This window comes from Antechinus flavipes, chromosome 1 (assembly GCF_016432865.1).
Source record: "Antechinus flavipes isolate AdamAnt ecotype Samford, QLD, Australia chromosome 1, AdamAnt_v2, whole genome shotgun sequence".
Lineage (NCBI taxonomy): Eukaryota > Metazoa > Chordata > Mammalia > Dasyuromorphia > Dasyuridae > Antechinus > Antechinus flavipes.
In genome coordinates this window covers 260,864,006-260,890,835 of record NC_067398.1, presented here as the reverse complement: position 1 = coordinate 260,890,835, position 26,830 = coordinate 260,864,006, and the positions used below count along the sequence as shown (strand labels likewise).

The 26,830-nt window shown below is 36.6% G+C and overlaps 1 protein-coding gene across 3 annotated transcripts in view; it reads right to left on the bottom strand.

Moving 5' to 3' along the window:
• The window catches only part of TECPR1 (tectonin beta-propeller repeat containing 1), a 68,549-nt gene extending 46,629 nt beyond the window's left edge, over window positions 1–21,920 (bottom strand). The window contains exons 1-7 of one of the 3 annotated variants that reach the window (XM_052000731.1): window positions 21,184–21,920; window positions 8,495–8,732; window positions 6,759–6,941; window positions 6,305–6,427; window positions 5,025–5,150; window positions 1,714–1,888; window positions 1,501–1,601 (exon numbers count right to left, since the gene is read on the bottom strand). In XM_052000731.1, coding sequence (XP_051856691.1) covers window positions 1,501–1,601; window positions 1,714–1,888; window positions 5,025–5,150; window positions 6,305–6,427; window positions 6,759–6,941; window positions 8,495–8,719 — 933 coding nt within the window. In that variant the 5' untranslated portion in view covers window positions 8,720–8,732; window positions 21,184–21,920. Of the gene's footprint in view, window positions 1–1,500; window positions 1,602–1,713; window positions 1,889–5,024; window positions 5,151–6,304; window positions 6,428–6,758; window positions 6,942–8,494; window positions 10,567–21,183 lie in introns of those variants that run through there. The other 2 variants (XM_052000748.1, XM_052000740.1) reach the window with 2 other exon arrangements.
• Between the last annotated feature and the right edge of the window lie 4,910 nt (window positions 21,921–26,830).

Here is a 26,830-nt window from a genome sequence, read left to right as displayed (position 1 = left end):
AAACAACTCAGTGAGGTAGTTGCTATTATTATACCCATTTTACAGATGAGGAAACTGAGGCAAGCAAAGGCTTAGTGTTTTATTAGGCACTTCCTGAATACATGCTATTGCTCTAAGACCTTTCTTCCCCAAAAGCTCAGATGCTTAATCTCATTGACCTTTGCATCAATCTTGTTACAGATATAGGTAATCCTGGGTCCATTTTACAGATGAAAAGCCTGAAGTTCAGAAGTTAAAGAAGTCATGCAATGACCTAGGACTAATGCTAGCTAATACTCCAATCTGAGTCCAGCCTACTGATAGCCTTTCACAGCAGGCATGAAAGAGAGAAACCACCAGAACCAGAACAGTGACTACCTTTTTCCCCTTGATGGTGTTTCTTCTAACTGTCAAATCTAGAGAGACCATGTCTATTTTTAAAATCTGTTGGACAAGCAGGGCCAATATTATATGATGATCAATTCTGATGGACCTGGCCATCTTCAGCAATGAGATGAACCAAATCAGTTCCAATGGAGCAGTAAGGAGCTGAACTAGCTACACCCAGGGAAAGAACTCTGGGAGATGACTAAGAACCATTACATTGAATTCCCAATCCCTATATTTTTGCCTGCCTGCATTTTGGATTTCCTTCACAGGCTAATTGTACAATATTTCAGAGTCCAATTCTTTTTGTACAGCAAAATAACGGTTTGGTCATGTATACTTATTGTGTATCTAATTTACACTTTAATATATTTAACATCTACTGGTCATCCTGCCATCTAGGGGAGGGAGTGGGGGGAAGGAGGGGAAAAATTGGAACAAAAGGTTTGGCAATTGTCAATGCTGTAAAATTACCCATACATATAACTTGTAAATAAAAAGCTATTAAAAAAAAAATTTGTTGGAGCTCACAAATGCTTAGGCTTAACAAAAAATATAGAAAAAAATCAATTATCCAGAATGCTTGGAGATCAATTTAATTCTCTAATTGAGGAGTAAAACATTCATCTTTTCTGCAGAAAAGCTTTTTAAAATGTCTTAGTCTACTTCTGGTTTTCAGACATCTTTGCTATGAGGCTATATAGCTCGACTGGCCTCCAGAGTCATGACTTTAAACATAAATTTTCAGTATCTGAAACTGGAAGAAAATATTAATACTGAAAGAGAGAAGACTAACCCCCAAGGTATCTGCAGAAAGTTCTAATTAATTGAAACCTCACTATTATAGCAAATCAAATGGTCTCTATCATTTTGAACATTGGTTATTTTTTTATCTTGGCATCTCTGGTCAGGGTAAGTAAGAAGTCAGAAGTTATGCTACAATTCATTCAGAAGACTCCACAATACTTGTGGATAGTTATCACAAGTTCTAGCAATTACAATTTCAACAGATGATACACATTATTTGGCTAAGTCTACTTTGTTCTCTTTCAGTAATAGAGTCAAAAAATCAATGAAAAGTAAAAATAGAGTAATTATCACAAAAAGGAGGCTTCAATACCCTCTCAGACTTACTTTTCTGTCCTTAGTGACTGCCCAGACAACGTTAACACCAACAGAGACATGCATGATCCCATTTTCAGATACCGGTGGTTCCACTATTGACCAGGAACTGCCTACATACACCCAAAATAAAAAAAGAAGAAATCTAAGATCAGACAAGAGTCTCCTGCAGCTTTCTGTGCTTTCAGGGGATGAGACTCTAGCTGGAGACCATTTGTTCATTACCTTTGGGATTATTTCTATCAATTCCTTCTCGAACCATCGCTTGCCCTTCCCAAAGGGTGGCCCAGAGAAGATCATAGGGCCCACAGCTGATTTGTACAACTTCCCCAGGGGTTTCTACAAGTGACCAAGAAGAACCCTCAGGGTTTGGGTGGCAGACATCCTCTCTGTACCATATCTAGAAAGCAAGAAAATGACATAAAGGAAAACTTCAAATATGCTGTTAAGACCTCTTTCTGAGCTAAATCAGAAAGCTCTAATCTAAATCTAAATCTAAAAAAAAGCTCTAAATTATGACAGAATTTCCCCTCCAGCAGAATGTCTATTCCAGACAGGATTTATATAAGCATTTATTATGTAAGAAGCTATAGGTTTCTGACAGTTCTCAGTGATTTTGCTTTGGGTCAAGAGAAGACTAATATTTTCTTACATTCACCTTGACTAGGTAAGCTGGCTAAGTCAGGGTCAGGTCAATTGCATTATATTTGCCTTGATATTTAGAGAACCACTTGAGATTAAATACAACCATCAAAACTTTAAATAAGCTCAGCAAGAATTCCCCCACTTTCACTGAGACTTAGCCTTCTGAAGATGTGTCTTACCCAAAAGACTTAAAATCTATTCCTGAAGTTTGGGAGGAAGGCTGAAAGAAATCATTCCAGCTCCACAGCTATCTTCCTCCCACATGCAGCACTGAAATCTCTAAAAAGAAGGTGGCTTCTCATCCCTCAGATCTCAGCCTAAGCATTTTGATTGCTTTCAAGCTCAAAGAACAAAGCACTGCTAGCTTTTGACTGTGTTAGCCTATAGTAAGCAGAACGTACGTGTAATTTCATACACAAATGCCTATACGCAGATAAACATTTCTCAAACCTCCCCACACACATCAGCTTAAAAATAGCCTCTGATGCAAGGGCAGAGAGGAACTAGACTATAAATGATGGCAAAATAGTTTGTCCTGCATGTCCCCCTAGTGGAGGCCTACACTTAAGACATCCCTGAACAATGTAAAAGCAAATCCCACCTACGGGGGAGACTGGATGTCAGGACAAGGCAACGCAAAGAAGAGAGGGAAGGTTAATGAGAGATGTTACGGAGATTCTTATAACTCCTTCTGGAGGACTGAAGGAGGACCGAGCCAATCTAAGGCTCCAAGAATGGGATGGAAGAAGAGAGAAGAACCTGAGAATGGCAAAGGAATCAATCTGGGCTTGATTACATGTGAATGTGTAAGTTTTATGGTCCTGCCCAGAGATCTGAAAGATATGCACGGTGGGAAAAGAGCTTCCTTTATATTATATTATTTATATTATACTAACCCATATATTTTTTCACTTGAGTAGATTCAATTTAACTCTTAATTACAGTTTTATATTATTATTTATTTCTTGGCTCTCCAACTAAATTGTAAGTTTTCTTTCTTAAAGTCAGGGGAAATATTTTCTACTTCTATATGTCTATCACAAAAGAATTAGATTTAAATCCTTCCTTGGATAGTTATTTCCTGTGTGATCCAGGGCAAGTCATTTAAATTCTCTGAGAAGTTTCTTTGTCTATAAAATGAGAAGGCTGAATTAGCTGGGTTCAAATATCTCTTACTTTTACATCTATGATTCTATGAACTATTCAATAAACATTAATTCTACATACAGAAAAAGAGGCAAATTTTTATTATCCATATTTGGCTTCACTATATCACAGATTATTTTGGCAGATTTCTGATCCTATTCAGATTGTTACCTCTGCCATTTGTTCTTGGGTTTCTTCCACCCTGATCCCTTCTCCAACATATTCCCCCACCCAGCTCACCTGCTAGGCATTAATTAACATGTGTGGAGGGAAATAAATATAATTTTGATATTTGTCTAAGACAAACATGATTTGGAAGGCAAGCTACTCTAAAAAGAAATGGTTTCTGGATAAAAACACAATCAAAATGTTGTGGGAAAATTATCAAAGCCAAAATGGAAATTAAAAAAACAAAAACAAAAAAAACCTAGTTCCTTGTTTGACATCTATGTGCTACTGCTTTTCTTCACTGGAGCAGATCCTAAATACTAGTGATCATTTTTCATATTTATTTGTAAGAACTGTGAAAACACTTGGGGACACATACCCCCTGACATATGCTTATACCCCTATTTTGTTCCAGGCTGACTGATCTTATCTTCTCTGCTCAAACCCAAAGCTTCTTAATATAAAGAAATGCAACCTCCTATCCTTAAGGATATCTGGTCTGTGTCCAATATTGTGCTAAGCTCTAAGAAACACATAAAACAAAAATAAAATACTGTACTTGAGCTGAAGGAAATGCAAGTCTAGCTGAGGAGACATTGCATACACATAAAAAAAAATTAAGAATGTTAGGCAGTATAGGCTAAGCTTCAAATTATTAATAAATGATACAGCAAAGTACAAATGATAAATGCTACAAGAGTTCCAAAGGGGAAATCCTGAAAGAGTAAGATAATCTAAGGAGGTGATATCTAGCTGGACCTTGAAAAATAGGTAGAATTTCACCTTGTTTTTGTTTGGTTTTGGGGAGGGGTACAGAAGTTCAGCCAGGGAGGAAAAAAGTGCATTACTTTCCAATCTCTTTATAAATTCTGTGATATAGTCATAGATTTATAAATGTGATAAACAGGGTAAAGACAGGATGATTGGAAACTCCCTATGTTGGAGGAAAGAATGTATGTATCTTAGAACAGAAGAACTCTGACAATGATTATGATAGAGAAAAGAATAAGCGACAGTCCTGTATTTGTCCCCTATAGTTCATCACCAGTGATGGTTAACCCATGGGGCCTCATACTAGTTGTTATAGACACCTGGGCCAATCCTTCATCTGGATTCTAATTTAGGAGAATGAACAGCAGGAACATCCAGAGATTTCAGGGTGATAAAGGGAACACGCAGAGCACATAGGCAAGAATAGATTTGATATCCATCCACGTGGATCCTGAGGACAAACATGGTTTGGTATAATATAGTGTGATCACAGAATAGTCTGGAGAATCATGGCACCCTAAAGAGGAAGTTCTGCCATAGACCAGAGCTACAGACAATAGGTGATCCATAAAAAATGGCTTGTTGATAACAAGGTATTAGACATCTTCATAATACTCCAATGCCAACTACTGGGAAATTTAAAAGAAAAACATTTTATCACTTTTCTCCTCCTACAGAAGGAAATATAATCCACTTCCCAATCTTAATAAGAACAAGTCTTATTGGGCCTCTCCTAAATCTTCCCTCAACCTTTATTCTCCACCCCAGATTAAAAGAAAGGATAAAAATAAAATCTACACTTCTACCTTGCCTTGCAGAGAAACTGCCCAGACAGACAATCGACCTACAGGTTCATCTGTGATTTCCCATCCTCCAATGGAGAGATCGTTGAAAGGATCAGGCAGCTGTTTAGGGTCATCATGGGATGGAATCTGAAACAAAGAGAGAAGAGCCCAAGAGGAAATCAACTAATGGGACCATGAAGTAGAATGAATGCTCCAAACCTTCTTTCCTACCCACAAGGTGAATACGATATCCAAAGAGTTCTAATTTGTTCGTCCAAATCCCTTATTATGCTTATTTTAAATTTTGTTTCACCATTATTATTCAAAGTTCCAAAGTTTCTATCCATCTTTGACCTTGCATTCTTTTATTAACTATGTCTGACTCATTCCCTACCAGACATATTTGCCCAAGATTCTTCAAGACAAAGACTAAGCCATTTCATTATTAAGTAGGGATACAGTATTATATTTGTGTATAATGAATGCCAAGGGCAGCTAGGTGGCACAATGAATAGAGTACCAAGCCTAGAGTCAGGAAGATATGTGATATATATAAGGCATTATACACAAATAATACTATATATATTATATATATAAGGCACTATAGACAAATAAAATACTATACACAAATGTATCTTTTATATATGTACTCTATATACTAAAATATATTCTATTTTTTTATTCTAAAACATTCTTTTTTGGTATTCACTAAATTCAGAATAATTTTTGTTAAAATAAGGACTACATCTACGATTTCACAAACATAAAGAACCCTAAATGAGAATCAATATGGAACAGCCCCATCTCTGCTTCTATTCTTAGAGGCTAAAAGCCTTGCTCAGGGTCCTACAATCAGTGACTATCAGAAGTAGAATGTGAATCTAGGTCTTCTGGCCAACTCTTTTTATTCTATAACTCAGTTTCTCTATGATATTTGTTTTACTGGTGTCTTTTGTTTTTACCTCACCTCTATTTACCTCTTCTTTCTTTCCCTATCCCAAATGCCCATGATCCAGCCTTGAAACAAAGAATTTAAAAAAAAAAAAAAGGGGGGGGGGAGTAATTTTGTGTATAAATAACAGCACTTAAATGGGAAAGAGTATGAAGTAGGGAGAGCTACCATAAAGCATAATAGTTGGACTGCATTAAAGAATTTGGGAATATTCACAATATTTCCACACACAATATCTAATATCATGCTTCCTGGCAGTGGAAAGAGCTTTCTTTTGTTACCTTCACTCAACTAATTCTGATCCATACAGTGATAGATGAAAAAAAAAAATACAAAGGAATAAGGAGACCTTGGCCCAAGTGTCCCGGGATTTATATCTCCTGTAACGGATCCACTTCCGCCGCCGCACACAGGAGTTCCATTTCTTATCCCTGGTGTAGGTTGCTGGGAAGTCCATGGCATATGTCCATCCCTGAAGCAACAAGGGAGTTTTCCTTTATGAGGTTCAGGTGGAAGAATGTGGAGAAAGCGCTGGAATGGGGAGTTAGAACAGGAAGGACAGAAGGAAGATGGGACAGTGTATTCAGAAGGAGACCACAACATCACACACAAGCACATGGATCATAGCAGAGCAAGCAGGAAGGGCGCACACAGCGGTGGCCAGGGGGCAGGGGTGGTGGCGGGGGTGGGAGTACTAATTCCAAGTGGTGCAGAGGGGAGAGCAGCATTTCAGAGGAGGAGCCTGGCCAAAGACGACAACTTCCTAGAGGGAATCTAAGTGGGTGGGTATTTGAGTCACCTACCCCTTTCTCGGTGGGTTCCCCTCCAAAATTTTCATCCACGTACCAGTCAGACTCCCACTCCCAGTGTGGTGATGGCAGCACCAAACTATCCAGCTGTTGGTGCTTGAGCCCACTCACGTCGCTCCACTGCCAGCGGTCACTGGGCATGAGCTTTTCACAGAAACCACCAACTGGATTCCATCGCTATTCAGGAAAGAAACAGGAAAATATAGCCTTCAACAATGCTGTTTTTTGGGGGTGGGGAGGAAGGAGTAGCAAATGGATATTGGATTTAGAGTCTGGAGAGATTTTGATTTCAATCCAGCCTCTTAACACTTAAGAGTTGTACAACAGCTGACAAGTCACTTAGCACTTCTAAGCCTCGATTTTCTGTTTGTAAAATAGGAATAATAACTGGAGCAATTAGACATCAAAAGGTTAAGTATATGTTTAAAGTGGATAACAGGTGTTTAGCAATTTATAAATTTTAAAACCCTATATAAATAAGCAAATATTAATGATAATAATACTTAATGATTTAGCCAAGGTTCTGTATTGAGATAGCGGGAAGAGAGTACTTTTCCAGGAGAAAGAGAAAGCTGCAATATCCTAAAACTTTAGGATAATTATTAGTTAAAGCTAATATAATATTATAATATAATATTTTTGTTTTTCTATAATAATTCTACATATTATAATAATAGTTAATATTAACATATCAGCTTTGATATTTGCAAGTAATACACTTGTTATCTCATTTAATCCTAATACTAACCAGCGAGCTGAGTGTTGTTATTCCTTTAATTCCTTTAACTGATAGAGTGACTTGCCCAGGATCACATATCTACTAAGTGTTGACAGCAGAATTTGAATTCAGATCTTCCTGATGACAAGTTAGATCCACCATGCTCCTAAGTTGTAATTTTTTATACTCACAAAAGTTCTATGAGTGAGGCAGGTGGGACAGATATCTCTTTCATTTGATAATATTCTGAACTAATGAGAAATTAAGAGCCTTATCTAGAATCACACAACTGGTTTGTGGCACTGTTGATACTAGAATCCAGATGTCCTATACCAGAGGAACTTGATGCTCCACAAAAACTGTCTCTCCTCATGTCCCAGTACAGGAAATGTTTGCATTCACACCGAAATCTTAGCCCCAAACATCTTAGAAAACCAACAGGCCTTCAAACATCTGACTTAAGTTGCCTTTTTTTGTATCCCCAAAATTTAAGAAAGTGCTTGGCAAATAGTAAGACTTAATAAACACCTATAGATTGATAGATGAGAAACTCTATCATCTAATATTTTGATTATTATTTATTTAGCCTGGGATATAAAAAAAGAAATTAAGTTTTGATCTAGTGAAGAAAAAGGAAGAAGGAAATAAAGGAAAGAACTTTTCTCTGCCTTCTAAAAGTATAAAAGATTAAATATCAATTGTGCTTTTCATAGAAACAGGCTGTTGGCACTGGGGGGGATCAGAGATCACGGCATCCAACCCCCATATTTTACAGAGGAGGAATCTGAAGCCAAGAAAGATGAAGTAACTTGCCCAAACTCACCCAGCATCATGACTATAATTCCCATTTTGGAGCCCAAAGATTTTTCTGTTACACAAGGTCCAACCTTTTTGCATTTTCTCCTTTTTAACTTTTAATCAAACCAAATTCAATTCAATCATGCAAAGGACAGGTGAATTCTAACCTCACCCCAGGCTCTTCCTTGGGACAGAGCTTCGGGGAGCCCCTAACCTGGTTCTCATAGGTTTCCTCCCGGTGCCGGATGGGGACATCACTGGAGCATACGTATACATAGACTTGATTGTCACAAGCGATCCCCCAGCAGCACTGCTTCACAGCGCTGACCCGCTTGAATTCTAGATGGGCATCCTTGCAGAGTTCCCAGTACTGGCCAGCTGTGGCAAGCGTGTACACTCTCCCAAAAATATCCACAGCCCACAGTAAGGAATTTGGCATGGTTGGGTAGCCGCTAGAAAAAAAAACAAAACACCAAATTAGCAGGTAATCAGTGCCTCCAGAGTCCTCCCCACCTCACCTTCAGTCCAGATAGAAGGTCTTCATAAATAACTCTGACATGTGAAAAAGCCTGAATAATTCAGAGGTGGAAGCTTTAATAAATAATTAATAAATGATGCTCATTCATTCAACTAAAATGAACTCTGAGGGCATTGCCTACATTCCTGTTACTAAATTCAGCTTCAATGAGAAAAGCCTCAAAGAGCTGGGCTGAATAAGTCCAAAGTAACTAAACCAGTCCAAAGTAACTAAACCACCTCATTTGTGGGAAAATTCTAGAGTACATACAAGGGATAGCTAATGCCAGGAAATAGTGATCACAAAGAGACAGCATGGCCTCATCAAGAACTGGTCATGCCAAACTGAACTTGTTTTTTTTTTTCTTCTTCTTTCTTTCTTTCTTTCTTTTTTTGTTTTAGCTGAGGCAATTGGGGTTAAGTGACTTGCTCAGGGTCATACAACTAGAAAATGTTAAATGTCAGCCAAATTTGAACTTAGGTCTTCCTGACTTCAGGGCTGGTGCTCTATCCACTGCGCCCCCTAGCTGCTCCTGCGTATTTCCTTTCTTGACAGAATTACTAGATTGACAGATCAGAAGAATGAAGTTGCCAAAGTTTATACTCAGGCTTTAGTAAGGCATCTGAGTCACTAGTTTTTATAAAAATTATAGAAAATTATAGACAAAACCTTAATACAGCTGGGGAGATTTTCACACCCAAAAAATATCTATTAATGTTTCAATGTCATTTAACTCACTACATTTCAATCCAATTCCTCTTGCTTTCTAGCCCAGACTCAGACCTATCAAGTTGCTCCCCAGACATCTTTACCTGATGCCATTGTACTCATCTTTCCAGCAATCTCGCCAGTGAATTTTCTCTCTAGCTCTAGGAACAATAAACTAATCCACGCCACCATTTCAGGAAAGATCTAGTCAATTAATTGTCCCTTTGGCTCCCCACTCTCCATTCCTTCAACATTCTAGACCACAACTGCCCTATATGTTATTAGAATGTAAGATACTTGAGGGCAGGGGACTGTTGGCCTTACCAACAGCAGCAGTGCCTCCTCACCTTCATAGTCATCAACATCACTAGCATTTATATAGTTCTTTAAGGTTTACAGAGAACTTTACAAGTACTGTCTCATTTTACCCTCAAAACAATCCTGTAAGGGAGTTGTGTTCTTCCCATTTTACAGATGAGGAAACTGAGACAGAAAGTAAAGTGACTTGCTCAGTTACACAGGTAGGTCCTCCTAACTCCTGGGCCCATGCTCTAACCACTCCGCCACCAAGCTTCTCCTTCCCTTTCTCCCCCTTCCTCCCATCCCCACTGTACTTACGATAAAAATCCTCTTTATCACACTTTACAATTTGGCTTCACCCTACTTTTGTGGCCTTATTATATATTATTTCCCTTCACATACTTTAAGTCATGGTGGCTTACATGCTGTTCCTCACAAATGGCTCCCTATATTTCTCATCTTCTAATGTTTTGTACAAGTTGTTCCCATGCCCGGAATTCACTTCTTCCCTTCTGCCTCATTAATTTCCCACTTCCTTCAATGCTCAGCTCAAAAGGTACTTTCTCTACATGAAGCATATCTTTATCTCTTTGACTATCAGTACCTTTTCCCCCAAAATGATTACTTTGCATATATTTAGTATTTTCTTAGCTATATAAAAGTTACCATAAGATAAGTAATTAGCATGGGATTATTAAATGAATAAAGGTCCTCAGTGGACAATGTCCTTAGGAATTTATATTTGGCCCTATGCTGTCACATACATGATATTTGGTACCTTCAATGCAACAGAGGAAAGGATGATGCAGACTGACAAGCATAAAGCATTTCTTTTTCTCAAGAAGAAATAAGAGGCCAAATAGTATTCAGATGCCTCATACATTGTGAACTTTATCCAGAAAAAACTGATAGACGCAAAAAAATAAGCTGATTATATTTTAACAGACAAGTAAAGATTTGTTGTTATTGTGAGGATCTACCTTCAATCAGTTATCTGTGTACATTTATACCACCAACTTAGTAGAGAAAAGATGAGAATGCTAAAATGCTAGACTGAATAATAATGAAAAACGACATGGCATACAATTAAAACAACTTAATCTTGAACTAATTAAATAAGTAATTGATTAAAAAAACAGAAAAGAACTAGAAATTATACACACACACACACACACACACACACACACACTGATTGTAACAATTTCATTATGGAAGTTTAATTGGTATCAATCAATTAACACAAGAGCAAAGCATTTAGGAAACCCTAGTCAGTAGGAACAACCTATTTGTCAAGAAGCAAAAAGCTGATAAACAAAAGCAATACCAATTTAGAACATAAGCTTAACATAAAAAATCTGATGGATGATTTCAAGCAATATAATCTCATAAAGCAAAGATAAGCAATTTGAACAATTTGGTTCAGACCAATTTGAAAAAAACTTGGAAAAATATCCAATTAAATCAAGTCATCAAGAAATAAATGGAAAACAACAATAACAACAAAAAGAAAAGTGAAAATATTTCCAAAAATTACTCTAACACAAACTATTCTTACTATCAAGGAAAATAGAATCACCACCTTTGAGCTCTAACCTCACAATCCCTGGAAGATGAGGCAGAAACAGTGCTAAAGAAAATAAAGATGGGCCAAAAAATGTCATAGTGGACTGTACAGAGACTATTGCACTGGAAGTAACAAAATGGTGAAAACACTGAGAGGAAAGAGATAGGGGAAAAAATCTCAGTTCATATTAATATCAAAAAATTTGAGCCAAAAAAACAACTACTATCAACCTCTGTTGTCTGCTTCTATACAAAAATTTTGTATAAATAAATTAATAATATTTTCAATAGCAATATTGAAAGAGAACAAGCAAAATTTTGCTATCAATATTCAGCAATGGATTGCACCTTTACTATTTCACAACTAACTCAAAGATGTTGAGATCCTACTGTACATATTTGTTAGGCATAAAAGTATAAATCTCTTCCAATAAGTTGTCTTCTATTTATATATCAAAATCATTTAAATTTCCTTTAAAGATATAACAATAGAGATAACTCTGCTCAATGATCTTCTGATTAAAAATACCAGAGAGGAGTAAAACAGAGAAATGGTTGCAAAGGCTCTACAATTTGAAGGAGGAAAAGCATCCTAGAGCCTAAGTTGAAGAAATGGATGGTAAGGTCCTCCAGGTGCTCTAATCGGAGCATGACACTGTGCTAGTTCATTAAGACCTTTAACTCTGCAGAGCCTTCTGGAAAAGATCCACTATAATTCAAACAAATTTATCTGGTCATCTATGAAGAAAAGATCAGAATAAAGATTGTCTATCGCCTAGATTATATCCATCAGTATGTACATCTAGGACAGAAATTACAAATGCACAAGGAGTTGGGTCCAGAGTTTAACAGGAGAAGGTTAAATTGTCTCTGTGAAACTAGTATTTTCTTTATAGAGACATCAAGATTCCTCTAAAAATAAAGGCCCATCTTTTTTTAAAACCAAGACTCTACCTCTTGCTGCTGTATGGAGTAAGGCAAGAAATATGAGTCTCCAAAAACATGAAAATGATTACCACAAAATTTTCTGGGAAAATGAAAAAGCAGATAGGTATAAATTGGATTGAGGGCCTAATTTGTGTCATGGGTTTCTTCTGGTAGAGGAAGGGAGGGAGAGAATTTAGAACTCAAAATTTTAAGAAGAAAAAATATTTAAAATAATATATATATTTTTTAATGAACCTTTTTCTTCATAGCAAAGCACCAAGTATAATGTCACACATGGTGGCTGTGCTGCTCAGTTTTGTTGATTTTTTTTTTAATTCTTTATATGTATACAATGGCTTTATGGACAGAGAAGGAGGAAGGAATACATTGGAAAATGAAGGCAATGTTTCAAAAACTTAACAAGAGAAATTTCAGAAGAGGAAGAAAAAGGAAAGAAGGATAAGGAAAATGGGGAAAGGAAAAAAAGGAAAGAAAAAAATCATACAGTGAACAACAGAAAGATATAGGATGCAATATGTAACTTATGAGGAATTTTAAGGAAGTAATATGTTATGAGAGTAATGTGTGACAGGAAAAAAAGATGAGTTGTTCATATGTGAAGTAATGATAGATGGACTAATCTATTTGGGATGTCAGATGAAAGTGAGGAAGGCCTGCTACACATTGAGCAGATATTATCTTAAAGGCCAAAAAAAAAAAAAAAAAATTACAAAACAAAACAAAAAACCCACCAGTCTATGTTTTCAAGGAGCTCAGTCTTTCAGACACCACATGAAAATATCTACGTACAATTTATAGACAAGATAAACTGGAAAAGACACTAAATATTCAGGGATTGAAAAAAATCTCTTATAGAATGTGGGACTTTAACTTTAAGTCAGGAAAAGTATCCCATTCAAGAACAACCAGGAGGCATCATTCTACCACAAAATACATGAGGAGTAGGTGTAACTAGAAAGGTAGGAGAGAGCCACTTTAAGAATAGTTTTAATGACAAACAGAGGATTTTATATTCCAGGAGTCATTAGAATTTATTGAAGGGGATGGGAATGTGTGTGACATAATCAGACCTGAGCACGAGGAAGATCACTTTGAGAGATCAATGAAGAATAGAACGAAATGGAGAAAGACTTGAGGCAGGGATAACAATCAGCAGGCTATGGTAATAGTCCAGTTTGGCAAATGTCAATGCTGTAAAATTACCCATGCATATAACTTGTAAATAAAAAGGTATTAAAATTTTAAAAAAAAGAAAAAGAAAATAATATGGCAGAAATTAGGCATTGACTAACACCTAAACCCTATACCAAGATAAGGTTGAAATGGGTTCATGATTTAGACATAAAGTATGAAACTATAAGCAAATGGAGAAGGAAGGAATTTATGGCCAAAGAACTAGAATACATTATGAAATGCAAAATGGAAAATTTTGATTACATTACCGCGTGTGTGTGTGTGTCTGTGTGTCTGTGTGTGTGTATGTGTGTGTATAAAACATTAAAAAGTACAAACAAAAACAATGCAGACAAAATTAGAAGGGAAGCAGAAAAAAATCTTTACATTCAAGGGTTCTGATAAGGACTTCATTTCTAAAATATAAAGAGAATTGACTCAAATTTATAAGAAAACAAATTATTCTTAAATTGATAAATGTTCAAAGAATATGAACAGACAATTTTTAGATGAAGAAATCAAAGCCATTCTTAGTCATATGAAAAAATGCTCTAAATCACTGATGACTAGAGAAATGCAATCTGAGGTACCACTACACATATCTCAGACTGGTGACAGGATGTCTCAAAATATAACAGGAAAAGATAAGGATAAATGTTAGAGGATGTGGGAAAACTGAGACATTAGTACATTGTTGGTAGAGATGCAAACTGATTCCAACCATTCTAGAGAACAAATTGGAATTACGCCCAAAGGGTTATCAAACTGTGTGTCCTCTTTGCTCCAGCAGTGTTTCTATTGGGCCTGTATCCCAAAGAGATCTTAAAAAAGGGAAAAGCACCCACATGTCAAAAATGTTTGTAGCAGCAAGCAACTGGAAACTAAGTGGATGCCCATCAGATGGGGAATGGCTGAATAAGTTATGGTACATGAATGCTATGGAATATTATTGTTCCATAAGAAACGATCAGCAGAATGATTTTAGAGAGGCCTGAAGAGACATATGAATTGATGCTAAGTGAAGTTAGTAGAACCAAGAGAACATTGTACACAACAACAAAGATTATGTGATAATCAACTCTGATGAACATGGCTCTTTTCAGCAATGAGGTGATTCAGGCCAATTGCAATATACTTGTGGTGGAGAGAGCCATCTGCACCCAGAGAGAAAACTGGGGGCTGAATGTGGATCACAACATAATTTTTTCCCCTTTTCTGTTTTTATTTGCTTGCTTTTTGTTTTCTTTTAATGATTTATTTTCATCTGATTTTTCTTGTGCAGAATGATAAATGTGGAAATATGTATAAAAGAATTGTACACATTTAACATATATTGGATTATTTGCTGCCTAGAGGAGGGATGAAGGAAGGAAAGCAGAAAAATTTGCAACATAATATTTTGCAAGGGTGAATGTTGAAAATTATCTGCAAATAAAACTATCTGAAAATAAAAAAAAAAACTTGTTAAAAAAAAAACCTCACTATTTATGCAAAATTGCTGCAAAAACTGGAAAATAATATGCCAGAAATTTGGCATAAATCTGTATCTCATACCCAATACCAAAATAAGGTCAAAATGAGTACATGATTTGGGCGTAAAGGGAGATACTATAAGCAAATTAGGAGAGCAAGGGATTATTTACCTATCAGATCTTTGGAGAAGGGAGGAATTTATGGTCCAAGAAGAGCTAGAGAACATTATGAAATGCAAAATGGACAACTTTAATTACATTAAAACGTTTTTGCACAAATAAAACCAACACAGCCAAAATTAGAAGAGAATCAGAAAACTGGGAAATTTTTTTACAGCCAGTGTTTCTGATAAAGGCCACATTTCTAAAACATATAAAGAACTAAGCCAAATTTATAAGAATATAAATTATTCCCCAACTGATAAATGGTCAAAGGATATAGACAATTTTCACATGAAGAAATTAAGGCCTTCTATAATCATATGAAAAAATGTTCTACATCACTATTGAATAGAGAAATGCAAATTAAGATTGGCTAAGATGACAGAAAAAAAATAATGTAAATGTTGAAAGGGATGTAGGAAAATTGGGACATTAATGCATTATTAGTGAAGTTGTGAAATGATCCAACCCTCGGGGCAGCTAGATGGCATGATGGCATAATGGATAGAGCACAGCCCTGAAGTCAGGGGAACCTGAGTTCACATCCAGCCTCAGACACTTAACATTTCCTAGCTGTGTGACTATTGAGCACATCACTTAATCCCAATTACCTTGCCAAAAAAAAAAGAAAGAAAGAAAGAAAAGAAAGAAAAGAAAAAAAAAAAAGGAGAAGTGATACAACCATTCTGACGAGCAATTTGGAATTATACCCAAAGTTCTATTAAACTATACATATTCTTTAATCTAGCAGTACCAGAACTGAGTCTGTATCCTAAAGAGATCAAAAAAGCAGAAAAAGGATACACATGTGCAAAAATGTTTTTAACAGCATTTTTTTGAGATAAAAAAGAATTGGAAAATAAATAGATGCCCATCAATTGTGGAATGGCTGAGTAAGTTTTGGCATATGAAAGTAATGTTATTGTTCTTTAAAAAAAAAATAAATTTGATGATTCTTAAAAGACCTAGAAAGATTTGCCTGAATTAATGCTGAATGAAAAAAGCAAAACCAAGAAAACATTGTACAAAAAACCAGCAAGATTGTGCAATGATCAACTATGACAGATTTGTTCTCAGCCATTCAGTGATCCAAGGCAATCTTAATAAAACTATGGATGGAAAAAGCCATCCAAATAGAGAGAAAACTATGAAGACTGACTGTAAATCAATATATGCTATATTCCCTTTTTTCTTTTTTTTTTTTCTCGCATGGCTTTTCTCTTTTGCTCTGATTTTTCTCTTCCATCATGAATTTTAAGGAAATATACAAGAAAAAAAAATGAAGATATATGTATAACAAAAAAAAATGTTGTTTCTATATGTAATTGGGAAAAATATGATTTTTTTACATTAAAAAAAGTTAAAAATAAAAAAGAGAGGAAGGAGTCAAGGATCATATCTAGATTGTGAACTTGGGTGACAGAGAAGAAATAATAGTAATAAGGAAGTGGAGAAGAAGGGAGAGTTTTGGGGAAAAAAATGAATACACTTTGGAAATATTAAATTTAAGATATCAAAAGGACATCCAGTGTGAAATATCTAATAAGCAATTGGAAATGGAAATCTGGAGATTAGGAGAGAGATTAGGGCTGGATAAGTAGATATCAAAATCATTAGCATATGATTATGCTAATCATATATATAACTCAGATAACTGAGTTAATGAGAGCTGATAAGAATATCAAGTGAAATACCACAGAAGAAAAAAAGACCACCTACGATGGGGAGTGGGGACAATGACACCCATAGCTTGGAATCTAGATGAATTCAGCAAAAGAGAGTGAGAAGGGTCAGGCAGAAAAACTACGAAAAAAATAGTGTCATGGGACAAATATAGAAATATATTGAGAAGAATTGCACATGTTTAACCTATATTGGATTACCTGCTTAGGAGAGGGGGAGAGGGAGAAAGAAAAATTTAGAACACAAATTTTGCAAAGGTGAATGTTGAAAATTACCTTTTCATGTATTTGGAAAAATAAAAAGTTAACAATTTTTTTTTAAAGTGCCATGAAAATCTAAAGAGAAGAGAATACTGGAGAACGTCAAACTCTTTAAAGAGGTCAAAAAATATGAGGATTGAGAAAAAGCTATTAGATTTGGCAAATAAAAAATTCACTAGTAACTTTGGAGAGTGCAGTTCAGTTGAATATTGAGATCAAAACCAGACTACAGAAAGTTAAAAGAATGGAAAAGAGATAAAGATCCATAGCTAGATGGCCAGATAAAATAAAGGAATCTCTAACCAGATTGCAAGTCCTTTCCCTGAAGAGATGCTATCTTATAACTTAACTATAACTGTACAACCTTGGTGTTCTTAGCATTTAGTAGGTAGATGATAAATTTGAGAATGCAGAAAAAAAAAAAAACCTAAAAATAGCTAAGCCTATTTTTAAGGAATAGCAGAACAGATGGTATCATTTGAATGATGACAGATTAAAGAGAATTACAGATGTGTAAATTATTTGTAGAGTATCTTTTCCTGGAAATAATCCTTTCTATTATTTTTATATAAATAGGCCTTCCATTATCTCTCCTACTTCTATGCAAGCAACCAATTATGTTTCTTGGTGAAAAAGTACAGTCAAAGAAAGACTAGGTTTCTATTTGACAAATATTTGATAACACTTCATTCGGGGAAATAAATAAGCAGTAATTAGCCTGTAAAAACAATGAAATAATTAGAATGACTACAGAGAAATCCCTGGAGCAATGGGGAAATTCCCAATACTAGAAGAGAACAGTGGAAAGGAAGGAAAAACTGTATGGAAAGAAAGACCTTGACTACTCAACTAAGAATAGAAAAGAAACAGAATTAATTACCCCAACCACTAACAGCACCCATTTTTCAAACACATTCTTTCGGGTGTTAGCTGATAATATCTAAAGCAATGATTTTAGAGAACTCCTAAAAATCGAAACAAAATAGTATCACTCTACTGGAAGAATTTCAGGCACCGTAGTAAGACTAAATAGGAAAATATTTTTGATCCCATGTATTTTCCTATTTCTTTTTTCCTTAATGAAAATATTTTCAAACAAATATTTCTTCATCCTAAAGTTCCCTTTCAGACTGAATGTGGATCACAACATAGTATTTTTCACTTTTTTATTGTTGTTTCCTTGCTTTTTGTTTTCTTTCTCATTTTTCCCCCTTTTTAATCTGATTTTTCTTGTGCAGCATAATAGTAGAAATAGGTATAGAAGAATTGTACATTGTTTACTAGGGGAGGGGATAGGGAAAAGGGAGGGACAAAAAATTTGGAACACAAGATTTTGCAAGGATGAATGTTAAAAACGATCTTTGCAGATTTTTAAAATAAAAAGCTGTTATTTTTTAAAAATAAAGCTCCCTTTCAGACTTATCAGAATAAAGGAAATCAAAGCCTAACCGCTTTGTTAGGAAATTATTAAAGAAACTTTAGGGTTCTGAAAAATGGATCAAGGGTAGTAATCAGACTTAGAACAGGAAATATTTTAATCTAATGTCACTGCTCATTGAATCATTAAAGAAATTGTGAGAAATTATTTCTTTTGTATTTAATAGCTAATTAATGTATTAGGGCCAAAGTTTTTCCCCCTATCTACTTTGGTATCTAAAATCCAAGCCAAGATCTAATCAGACAGAAAAAGAAATTCTAAATTTGTGCTAATAAGTGCATTCTAGCTCATTGTGTTTGTTCTGTTTGTTCTGACCAGTCTGGGATGTCTAAGTGTCTTCTTTTTGTCAGACCAAGTGATAAAAAAATTGGTAAGACCAAAACTTGGGTGACCCAAGTCACATACTTCAAGACTCTCATTTTAATATAGCCAACCCTATCACTATAATATTCATTTTCTTGTTAATTGTTTACTAATCCAATTGAGGAACACTTATTTTTCCAAGGGCCAATAAAATGAGTTCATCTCCATTGGGGTCTATGGTCTAAGAGAGATGGCTAAATTACCATCCCTTTACTAATAAACATACTGTCTTATTAATAAAATTTTTTAAATTACCCAGAAATTACAGGTCTTGAACTTTTTAAACACCACAAAATTATTCCTTTAGGATGTACTAGATATATTTTAAATGATTTGTTTAGAGAAGCAAAGCTAAATAAACTTAACAAAATGCTGGATCCTTGCTAAATATTAATACTGAAATTTTCTTTGTTCAGACATGCCATAAATCCTTGACTTCAAAATGTTTGAATTAAGAGAGATTTCTAAAGGCCTGGAAGACAACTAGTTTGTGCTTATCACCTCTTAAATAGGAAAAAAGCATAGATAAGAGTAATCAAAAATTAATAAAAAATTAAAAATTAAATTAAATTTCCTTAATGAAAAATGCTTAAAACTAGAATTTTCTTATAAAACCCTACCTTTCAAAATAGGTCTCATAGATCATTATTTCTCCCTTTTTCACCTTAAAAGGGCAAAAACTGGTATCCCCAAAGAGTCTTCCTCAGAAGAAGCAAGATATCAGATTGAACAGGTTTACAATTTGACCAACCAAAAACTTACATAACAAAACATTTAGTCCTTCCATCATTCCATTAGGAGTATTCTGGTTGCCACTCTCTAAAGCCAGACACTCATAAACACTATTACAACTTCTTCCATTATAACCACAAATCTTTTCAGAAGTCCAAAGATGCTTGAAATTCCCCGGAAATGGATGTGGTGTGGGGGTGGGGGTGGGAAAGAAGATTGGCTAAACTGAACTTCCCAGGATTCATTTCTGTCCAGTCCCAGTCAGGGCAGTGTTACATGAAAAGACATTTCATCTGTATAAAGTCTGCCAATCAAAAATCTACAGATACTATCACACGGGTTAAGATAAATGTACAGAAAACATCATGGGATTCTAGCATAACACAGTCAATTCCAGGTACTTGCTTAGAATCCAATTCAATATTTACTATATATTATGTGCATGACATGCATAAATAGGTAATTTATATTTTAGGTACTAAGCATCTTTAAGTTAACAATAACGGTGTAAGCTATACCTGACAATCTGAGACTGATTTCTTTTTAAAAACTGACCTTCTGTAAAAAAACAAACAAACAAAAAAAAACAAAAACAAACAAACAAACAAAAAAAAAAAAAACTGCCACACTGAGGACTGTACCAGACAGCCAAATTAAAATAAACTTATTCCGGTCACAGTCCAAGCTTCTAATCAAGTTTCTTTCTCCTTTGGAAACGTGTTTGCAATCACTCAGAGTATCAGTATGTTTTATGGCATTGTCACAAGCAACATATGCGAAAAGATCCCAGCCCCCTGACCATCTGCCCGTACATAGTAAATCCCATTGCAAATAGGTTTATTCTTGTGTGCCCGACACCCTCTTCTTATGACTGCCTAGGAAACTCTGTTATTGAAGAGTTAGTTCTTCAAATTATCAAAGTTCTTTAATGTCAGATTCTATCAAAATAGCAAGCAAAGTGTCGGATCCAAATAGGTGTGTGTCATTTATGAGCTGGTCTTGAACTTACGGGCTGTCTATCCGAGAGCTTAGCATAGCGCCTGATACATGGGCATTTAATAAGTGCTAGTTGGATATACCAAGGTGCCAGTTAAACGAGAGAAATCCTATTGCCAGACTCCAAATGTAGAGAAATAAAGAGAGAAGAAATCTTTCTTTTCACTCTGCACTCCCCATACCCGTCCCAAGCAGCTAATTCGGAGTCCACAAAGCCACTGCGGGGGGGAAGGGGAGGGAAGGTCCTGCTTACACCAGCTCTAGTTCCTCAGTAAATCCGGCCAGACTTGAGAAAGCATAAGCATCCACTTCCCTCCTTTCCAACACCTCCAGTCGCAGTCCTACCTCCTCAGCCATTCAGAAACGAAGAAAACGGGAAAGATTTCAGCATCCCCCGCCCCCCGCTTCTATCTAAGCCTTCGATGTCAGAGCTAGAGATGCTAACCTAGGCCACCCTCTCCGAGACGTCTGCCCCAGCACTAATACACCGGGTCCCGGAGCTGATTGGGGAGCCCCGCCCCCTCCAGATGTGAATCAGCTCCCCTCCCCGAAGCCCCTCCCCGCCCCCACCCCCGGCAGATGTGCTACCTCGGGAATCACCTCAGCAGGGGCTGCTAGCGTTCCGGGGCCCATCCAGAGTGGGCGACGAAGGGAGGTTTGGAGCAGGGCAGATTCAGGCACAGTCAATATCCCTTTCCCTCCCTTCCTCCGCTCTCATCCAAGGCACAGACCTCGGACCCTCCCCTCCCGCGACCGCCGACCCGACGCAAAGCCCTGGCCGGGCTAGCAGAGGAAGCCGCAGGAGACCTAGCGGTCCACGGATTGGCCGCCCTCCGCTCCGGCGCAGCCCGCATGTGCAAGACGATTGGCTCAACTCGAGGCTGCGTCAAGGAGGCACATTTGGAACGCGAGCGCCCCGCCTACCGGAGAACGAGGAAACAGAAGGAAAGAGCGAGGAGAGAAATAGCAGCCGGAGAGGGGGAAGGAGAACAGGGTAGAGGAGCACAGCATGGGAGGGGGAGGGGCCCTGGGAGAGCGGGAGAGAGCTGGGCAGAGTTAGGAGAGGTGAGAGGGAGGGGTTATAAAAGGGAGGTGCGCCATAGAGCTGAGAGAGGGGAAGAAAGGAGAAAGGAGCTTGGAAAAGTTGTTTATTCTTCGTTCTGGAAGAAGACCATGACATCTGGAAGTTATGCCTTGACATGCAAGGGAATTGGCTTTGATTGAAAGAGAGCTATTCAAGGTCATCAGCTTCACTTTCTCTTCCAGAGCCAATTAGGTCCAGTGGCCAGACGACTTGAAATGGCCCGAGAAGAGAGAGGGGAGAAGGCAGAGCTGGGAGAGGGGGGAGGAGATGCAGAGAGGGGAGGGGCCAGAATTAAGAGAAAGGGGGTGGGGGGAGCTTGGAAAAGAGGAGAGGGAAGGAAGCTATAGCTGGGAGAGGGGGGAGGAGATCCTGTTGGAAAGGACACAGGGGCGGGAGCTTTTGGAGAGAGGGAGTGGAGGGACGTCCACTTGCTTCCTCATTCAACCATGGGGAAAGAAAAACGTGAATCCACCCCAATACATTCTCTAAAGTTCACTTCTTTGAGGAATTTCATCAGATTTATTAGGTTGCTTTCTGTAAAAAACAAAGCAAAATAACTTTTTTTTTTTCAGTTAACAAGTATTTATTTTCTCTCCGTTCCATTTCTTCCATCCCATCCCCTCCACTGGGAAGAAAAAATCATGGGGAAAAAAACCCTATAATGAAACAAATATGCATAATCAAGAAAAACAAAATCTCTTTATTGATCATGTCTAAAAATGGCTATATTCTGTATGTTGAATCTATCATCTCTCTGTTAAGAGACTTCGATTCCCTAGCAAATTTTGCTTTCTGAACCAAATGTTCCCAGCTTTGCAGAGGACACGTGGCCTGCCTCATTCAGAATAATGCTTTCGAAAAGGAAAAAGGATGGAGGAGGGAAATAACCACACACAGAAACCGTAGAACCTGAAAGCATCATGCGGCCCAATGAGAACTAAAACTCCTGAATGTAGCATTTAGGATGACCATCTCTAAAGCCCTGTAAAATCATACACTTTTTGAAATGAGCAGAACCAGGAGATCATTATATACCTCAACAACAATACTGTATGAGGATGTATTCTGATGAAAGTGGATTTCTTCGATAAAGAGAGCTAATTCAGTTTCAATAGATCAAAGATGGACAGAAGCAGCTACACCCAAAGAAAGAACACTGGGAGATGAATATAAACTGCTTGCATTTTTGTTTTTCTTCCTGGGTTATTTATACCTTCTGAATCCAATTCTTCCTGTGCAACAAGAGAACTGTTCGGTTCTGCACACATATATTGTATCTAGGATATACTGTAACCTATTTAACATGTAAAAGACTGCTTGCCATCTGGGGGAGGGGGTGGAAGGAGGGAGGGGGAAAATTGGAACAGAAGGGAGTGCAAGGAATAATGCTGTAAAAAATTACTCTGGCATGGGTTCTGTCAATAAAGTTATTAAAAAAGAAAAAAATAAAAAAATAAAATGAAATAAAATCATAGACTTTGGAAGTGGAAAAATCATTTGGATCAACTAGGCCACAAAGGAGTTCTTAATCTTTTATACCTTATTGACCCCTTTGACAATCTGGTGAACCTGTAATATTTTAAAATACAACTTTGTATAATTTGTTGTAGGATTGCAAAGGAAAATAATCATATTAAAATATAGTTATCAAAATACTTTTAAAATAAGCTTGCATATCTCAGGTTAAGAACCCCTGATTTAAACTGATAGACATTTCTTTTAAGCAATAAAAGTGATCCAAGACAATTCCAATAGACTTGTGATAGAAAATGCCATCTAGAAAGATCTATGGAGACTGAATGCAGATCAAAGCATACTATTTTTTCCTTTCTCATGATTTTCCCCTTTATGATTTTTCTTACACAACATGATTAATAGGGAAATATGTTTAAAATGATTATGTATAACCTATATCAGATAGCTTGCTATCTTGGGAGGACAGAGAGGAGGGAGGGAGAAAAAAAAACCCTCAAAATCTTACAAAAATGAATGTTGAAAACTATCTTTACATATTCATTAGAAAAAATAAAATACTATTAAGTGGGGGAGAGGGGGAACCCAACAAAGAGATCCTAGGTCACTAGGTGGGGTTGGTAGAGAAAACCAGAAGTACTGATAAGATTATAATGTTTCCAGAGGCAAGCAGGGAAGGACACTGAGGTCTTGGGTAATCCCACCTTACTGTATCCAATCAGAAAGCCAAGTTATATCAAACCCCTGAGGTTAAATTTCCCCCTAAAGTCTGTGCATGGCCCACTCTGTCTCCACTAAATCCCTTTTGGTTTAATCTGCCACTACTTTTTGCCTTGTGGTATATTTCTCCTTACCCCTCCCCTATACCTCAGAGTATTTTTCCTCTCATCTCCCCACCATGCCTCATAGTATCTTCCTCCTTCCTAAAATAATTAATTCTTTTAGAATACTAAATCTCACTATGGATTTAGCCGGCCAGCCAAGGGCATATTCCAGTCTCATGAGATGTTCCCTTTCTCCTGGTTAATTGTGAGTTCCACAAGGAAACTTATCTTTTCCATCATTAATTCTTAAAATCCCTTTCCTTAATAATAATATACTCTCCCAATTCTATTTCATATTTACTGTTCCAGATGTCTATTGTTAATTCTTCACATGACCAAATTCCAATATGTAGTGCCTACATCAATCTCAACATTTGGTGCCAAACTTCAAGCACCTCATTTGGAATTAGGAATTGCTGCCCTGAACACATCAATGTTGTCTTTTTCTTTCTTGTAGCTGAAATTCTTTTAGGGTGCTAACTCTCTTTTAGAATTTAGTCTGCCGGTCAATAAAGTATTCCCACCAGTTCCATAGGGAACTTGTCTTTTCCATCATTAATTGTTAAAACCCTCTCCCAACTCTATTTCATATGCACTACTCTTGGTATCTATTTACCTATTCATTTTATCTGTAATCTCTTCTCATAAATAAAGGTACTTTTGCCAAAGAGAAAGGCCATTGAGAATTCATCACATAACCAAATCTCAATATTCTGTGTCTACACACAGTCTCATCATTTGGTGCTTTCCTAAATCTCATCAGTATGACCCTCTCATTTTATAAGGAAGAAAGAAACAAGCATTTATTAAGCATCTATGTGCCAGGCACCATACTAATCACTTTACAAATATTATCTCATTTGATCCTCATAACTCTGGAAGGAGAACACTAATAGCTCATTTTATAGTAAAGAAAACTGTAATAGACTCAGTAATTTGCTCAGGATCACATTGCTAGCATATATCTCAGTCTAGATTTGTATTCAGTTCCTCCTGACACCAGGCCCAGAATCTTATCCATTGCATAGTATAATGTTGAGGACTCTCTTCTTCTGGGTCTAAGATTTCTTTTTTGAAGATTTAAGAGCTCTGGAATTACTTGACTCCTTTTTCCTTTGAGAAGACACTTCTGAAAAATCCTAGAGATGGGAAACAAAGGAGATGCTGGTCTGCTTAATGGCTGTCTCTCTTATTTAATTCTTTTTTTGTTCTTGCAAGTTTGTTTCTGCCTTTCACTGATCTTATTTCTGAAGGCAAGGGGAATTTGGATTGTTGCTAGATTCCCAGATTTTGGAAACAGGAATAAACTTTTGTCCATTTTTAAAGCCTTTTTGTTGTTATCTCATAAACTGTCTTTGGCAAATGTAAGTTATGAGTCAGAGTTCTCTGGAAATGTAAAATGTCTGCTTCTAAAAGACTATTTAAAGGGATTAATATATACATAAGTTGTCTATCTTCTTTGAAAATAAAAAGGTAATATAAATTCAAGAAAAAGAAAGAAATTAATCCAAAAATATGGAAGCAGCAGGATCAAGTATAGTTTTGAAAGAGGAGGGCAAAGGGAAGAGAAGGCAAAATTTAAAAAAAAAAAAACCAACCTAAATAATTTAAAAATTGTAAGCTCAGGGGAATAGAAGAATTATAGCACTAGGCAAGGTCCACAATATTTTTTAGAGTGAGCAGCAATTAAATTCAGTTCAATTTCCAACATAGATAAGTCTTGGAATCATAAACTGAGATGTAAACATAGATATCATCAACTTCTTTATACTCTTAAAAATAAGTGAGAACCTCCTTCCTCAAAGGGCTTTTATTTTATAATCATAAGTATGCTTACAAATGTTTAACAACCTGCTCACTCCAAAAAAAGAACATTTGATCAACATACTTTAAAGCTTAATGTGTTGATATTTAACAACATGCTTCCTCCCAAAAAAGAATGCATGCTCAACACATCTAAAAGTTTAATTTTAATTTTCGACAGTGGAATCTAAAGAACTGATCCCTGAGGCTAGCCGAGAGAAGGCTCTAATAGAGATCAGTTTAGCTTCATGGTCTGGCCCTCTGGGGAGGTTGTCCAGTCAGAAATTCAAGTTAGGTCAAACCTTTAAAACCTCTGTACGGGTCTGGGGCAGCCTCACTTTGCCATACCCTGTCAGAAATCAAATCTGAGGTTAAATTTTCCTTATAAAATCTTTTTATGGGCCATCCCAAGAGCCTACCCAATGTAGCAAGCTATCTACCTTTCTTGTGTTCCCCTTCCTTCCTCACCAGAAACAGGTACCCTCCAGAGGTGTCCACTCCATTCTAAACTGGAAAATTAATCTATTCAGCTTTTGTATTCAACTTGAGACTGAGCTCTCTTGATTAGTGGGTAAGTGAAAACTGACTTAATCCTCTATATCTTGCTGGCCCCAGGCTATACTTCAGATCCAACACAGCTGTCTACCAGCAAAGCAGGACTTACTGCATTCTTGTATTTTACCAGTTCCCCTTTCAACAACCCCCACATCCCCAATGCCTTTCCACTTCATGTTTTTACTCTGGGAAAGAAAATAAAATTAATACAACAGTTGCTTCTGGTAAAAGTGTTACACTTGACTGTCACAATCCCTGTGACTTCTCAGACCAAAATAAAATTATTTTACACAACCACACACACACACACACACACACACACACACCCATACACACACTACTATGTTATAGTATTCATATAATCTCATATATATTTGGTATATGTGTGTACATATATACATGTGTGTAGGTACACATATACATGTACATATGCACATACATATATGGCACTTTCATTCAAAGGTAATTTCCTTTTTTGACAAGAGCTGTCTCACTT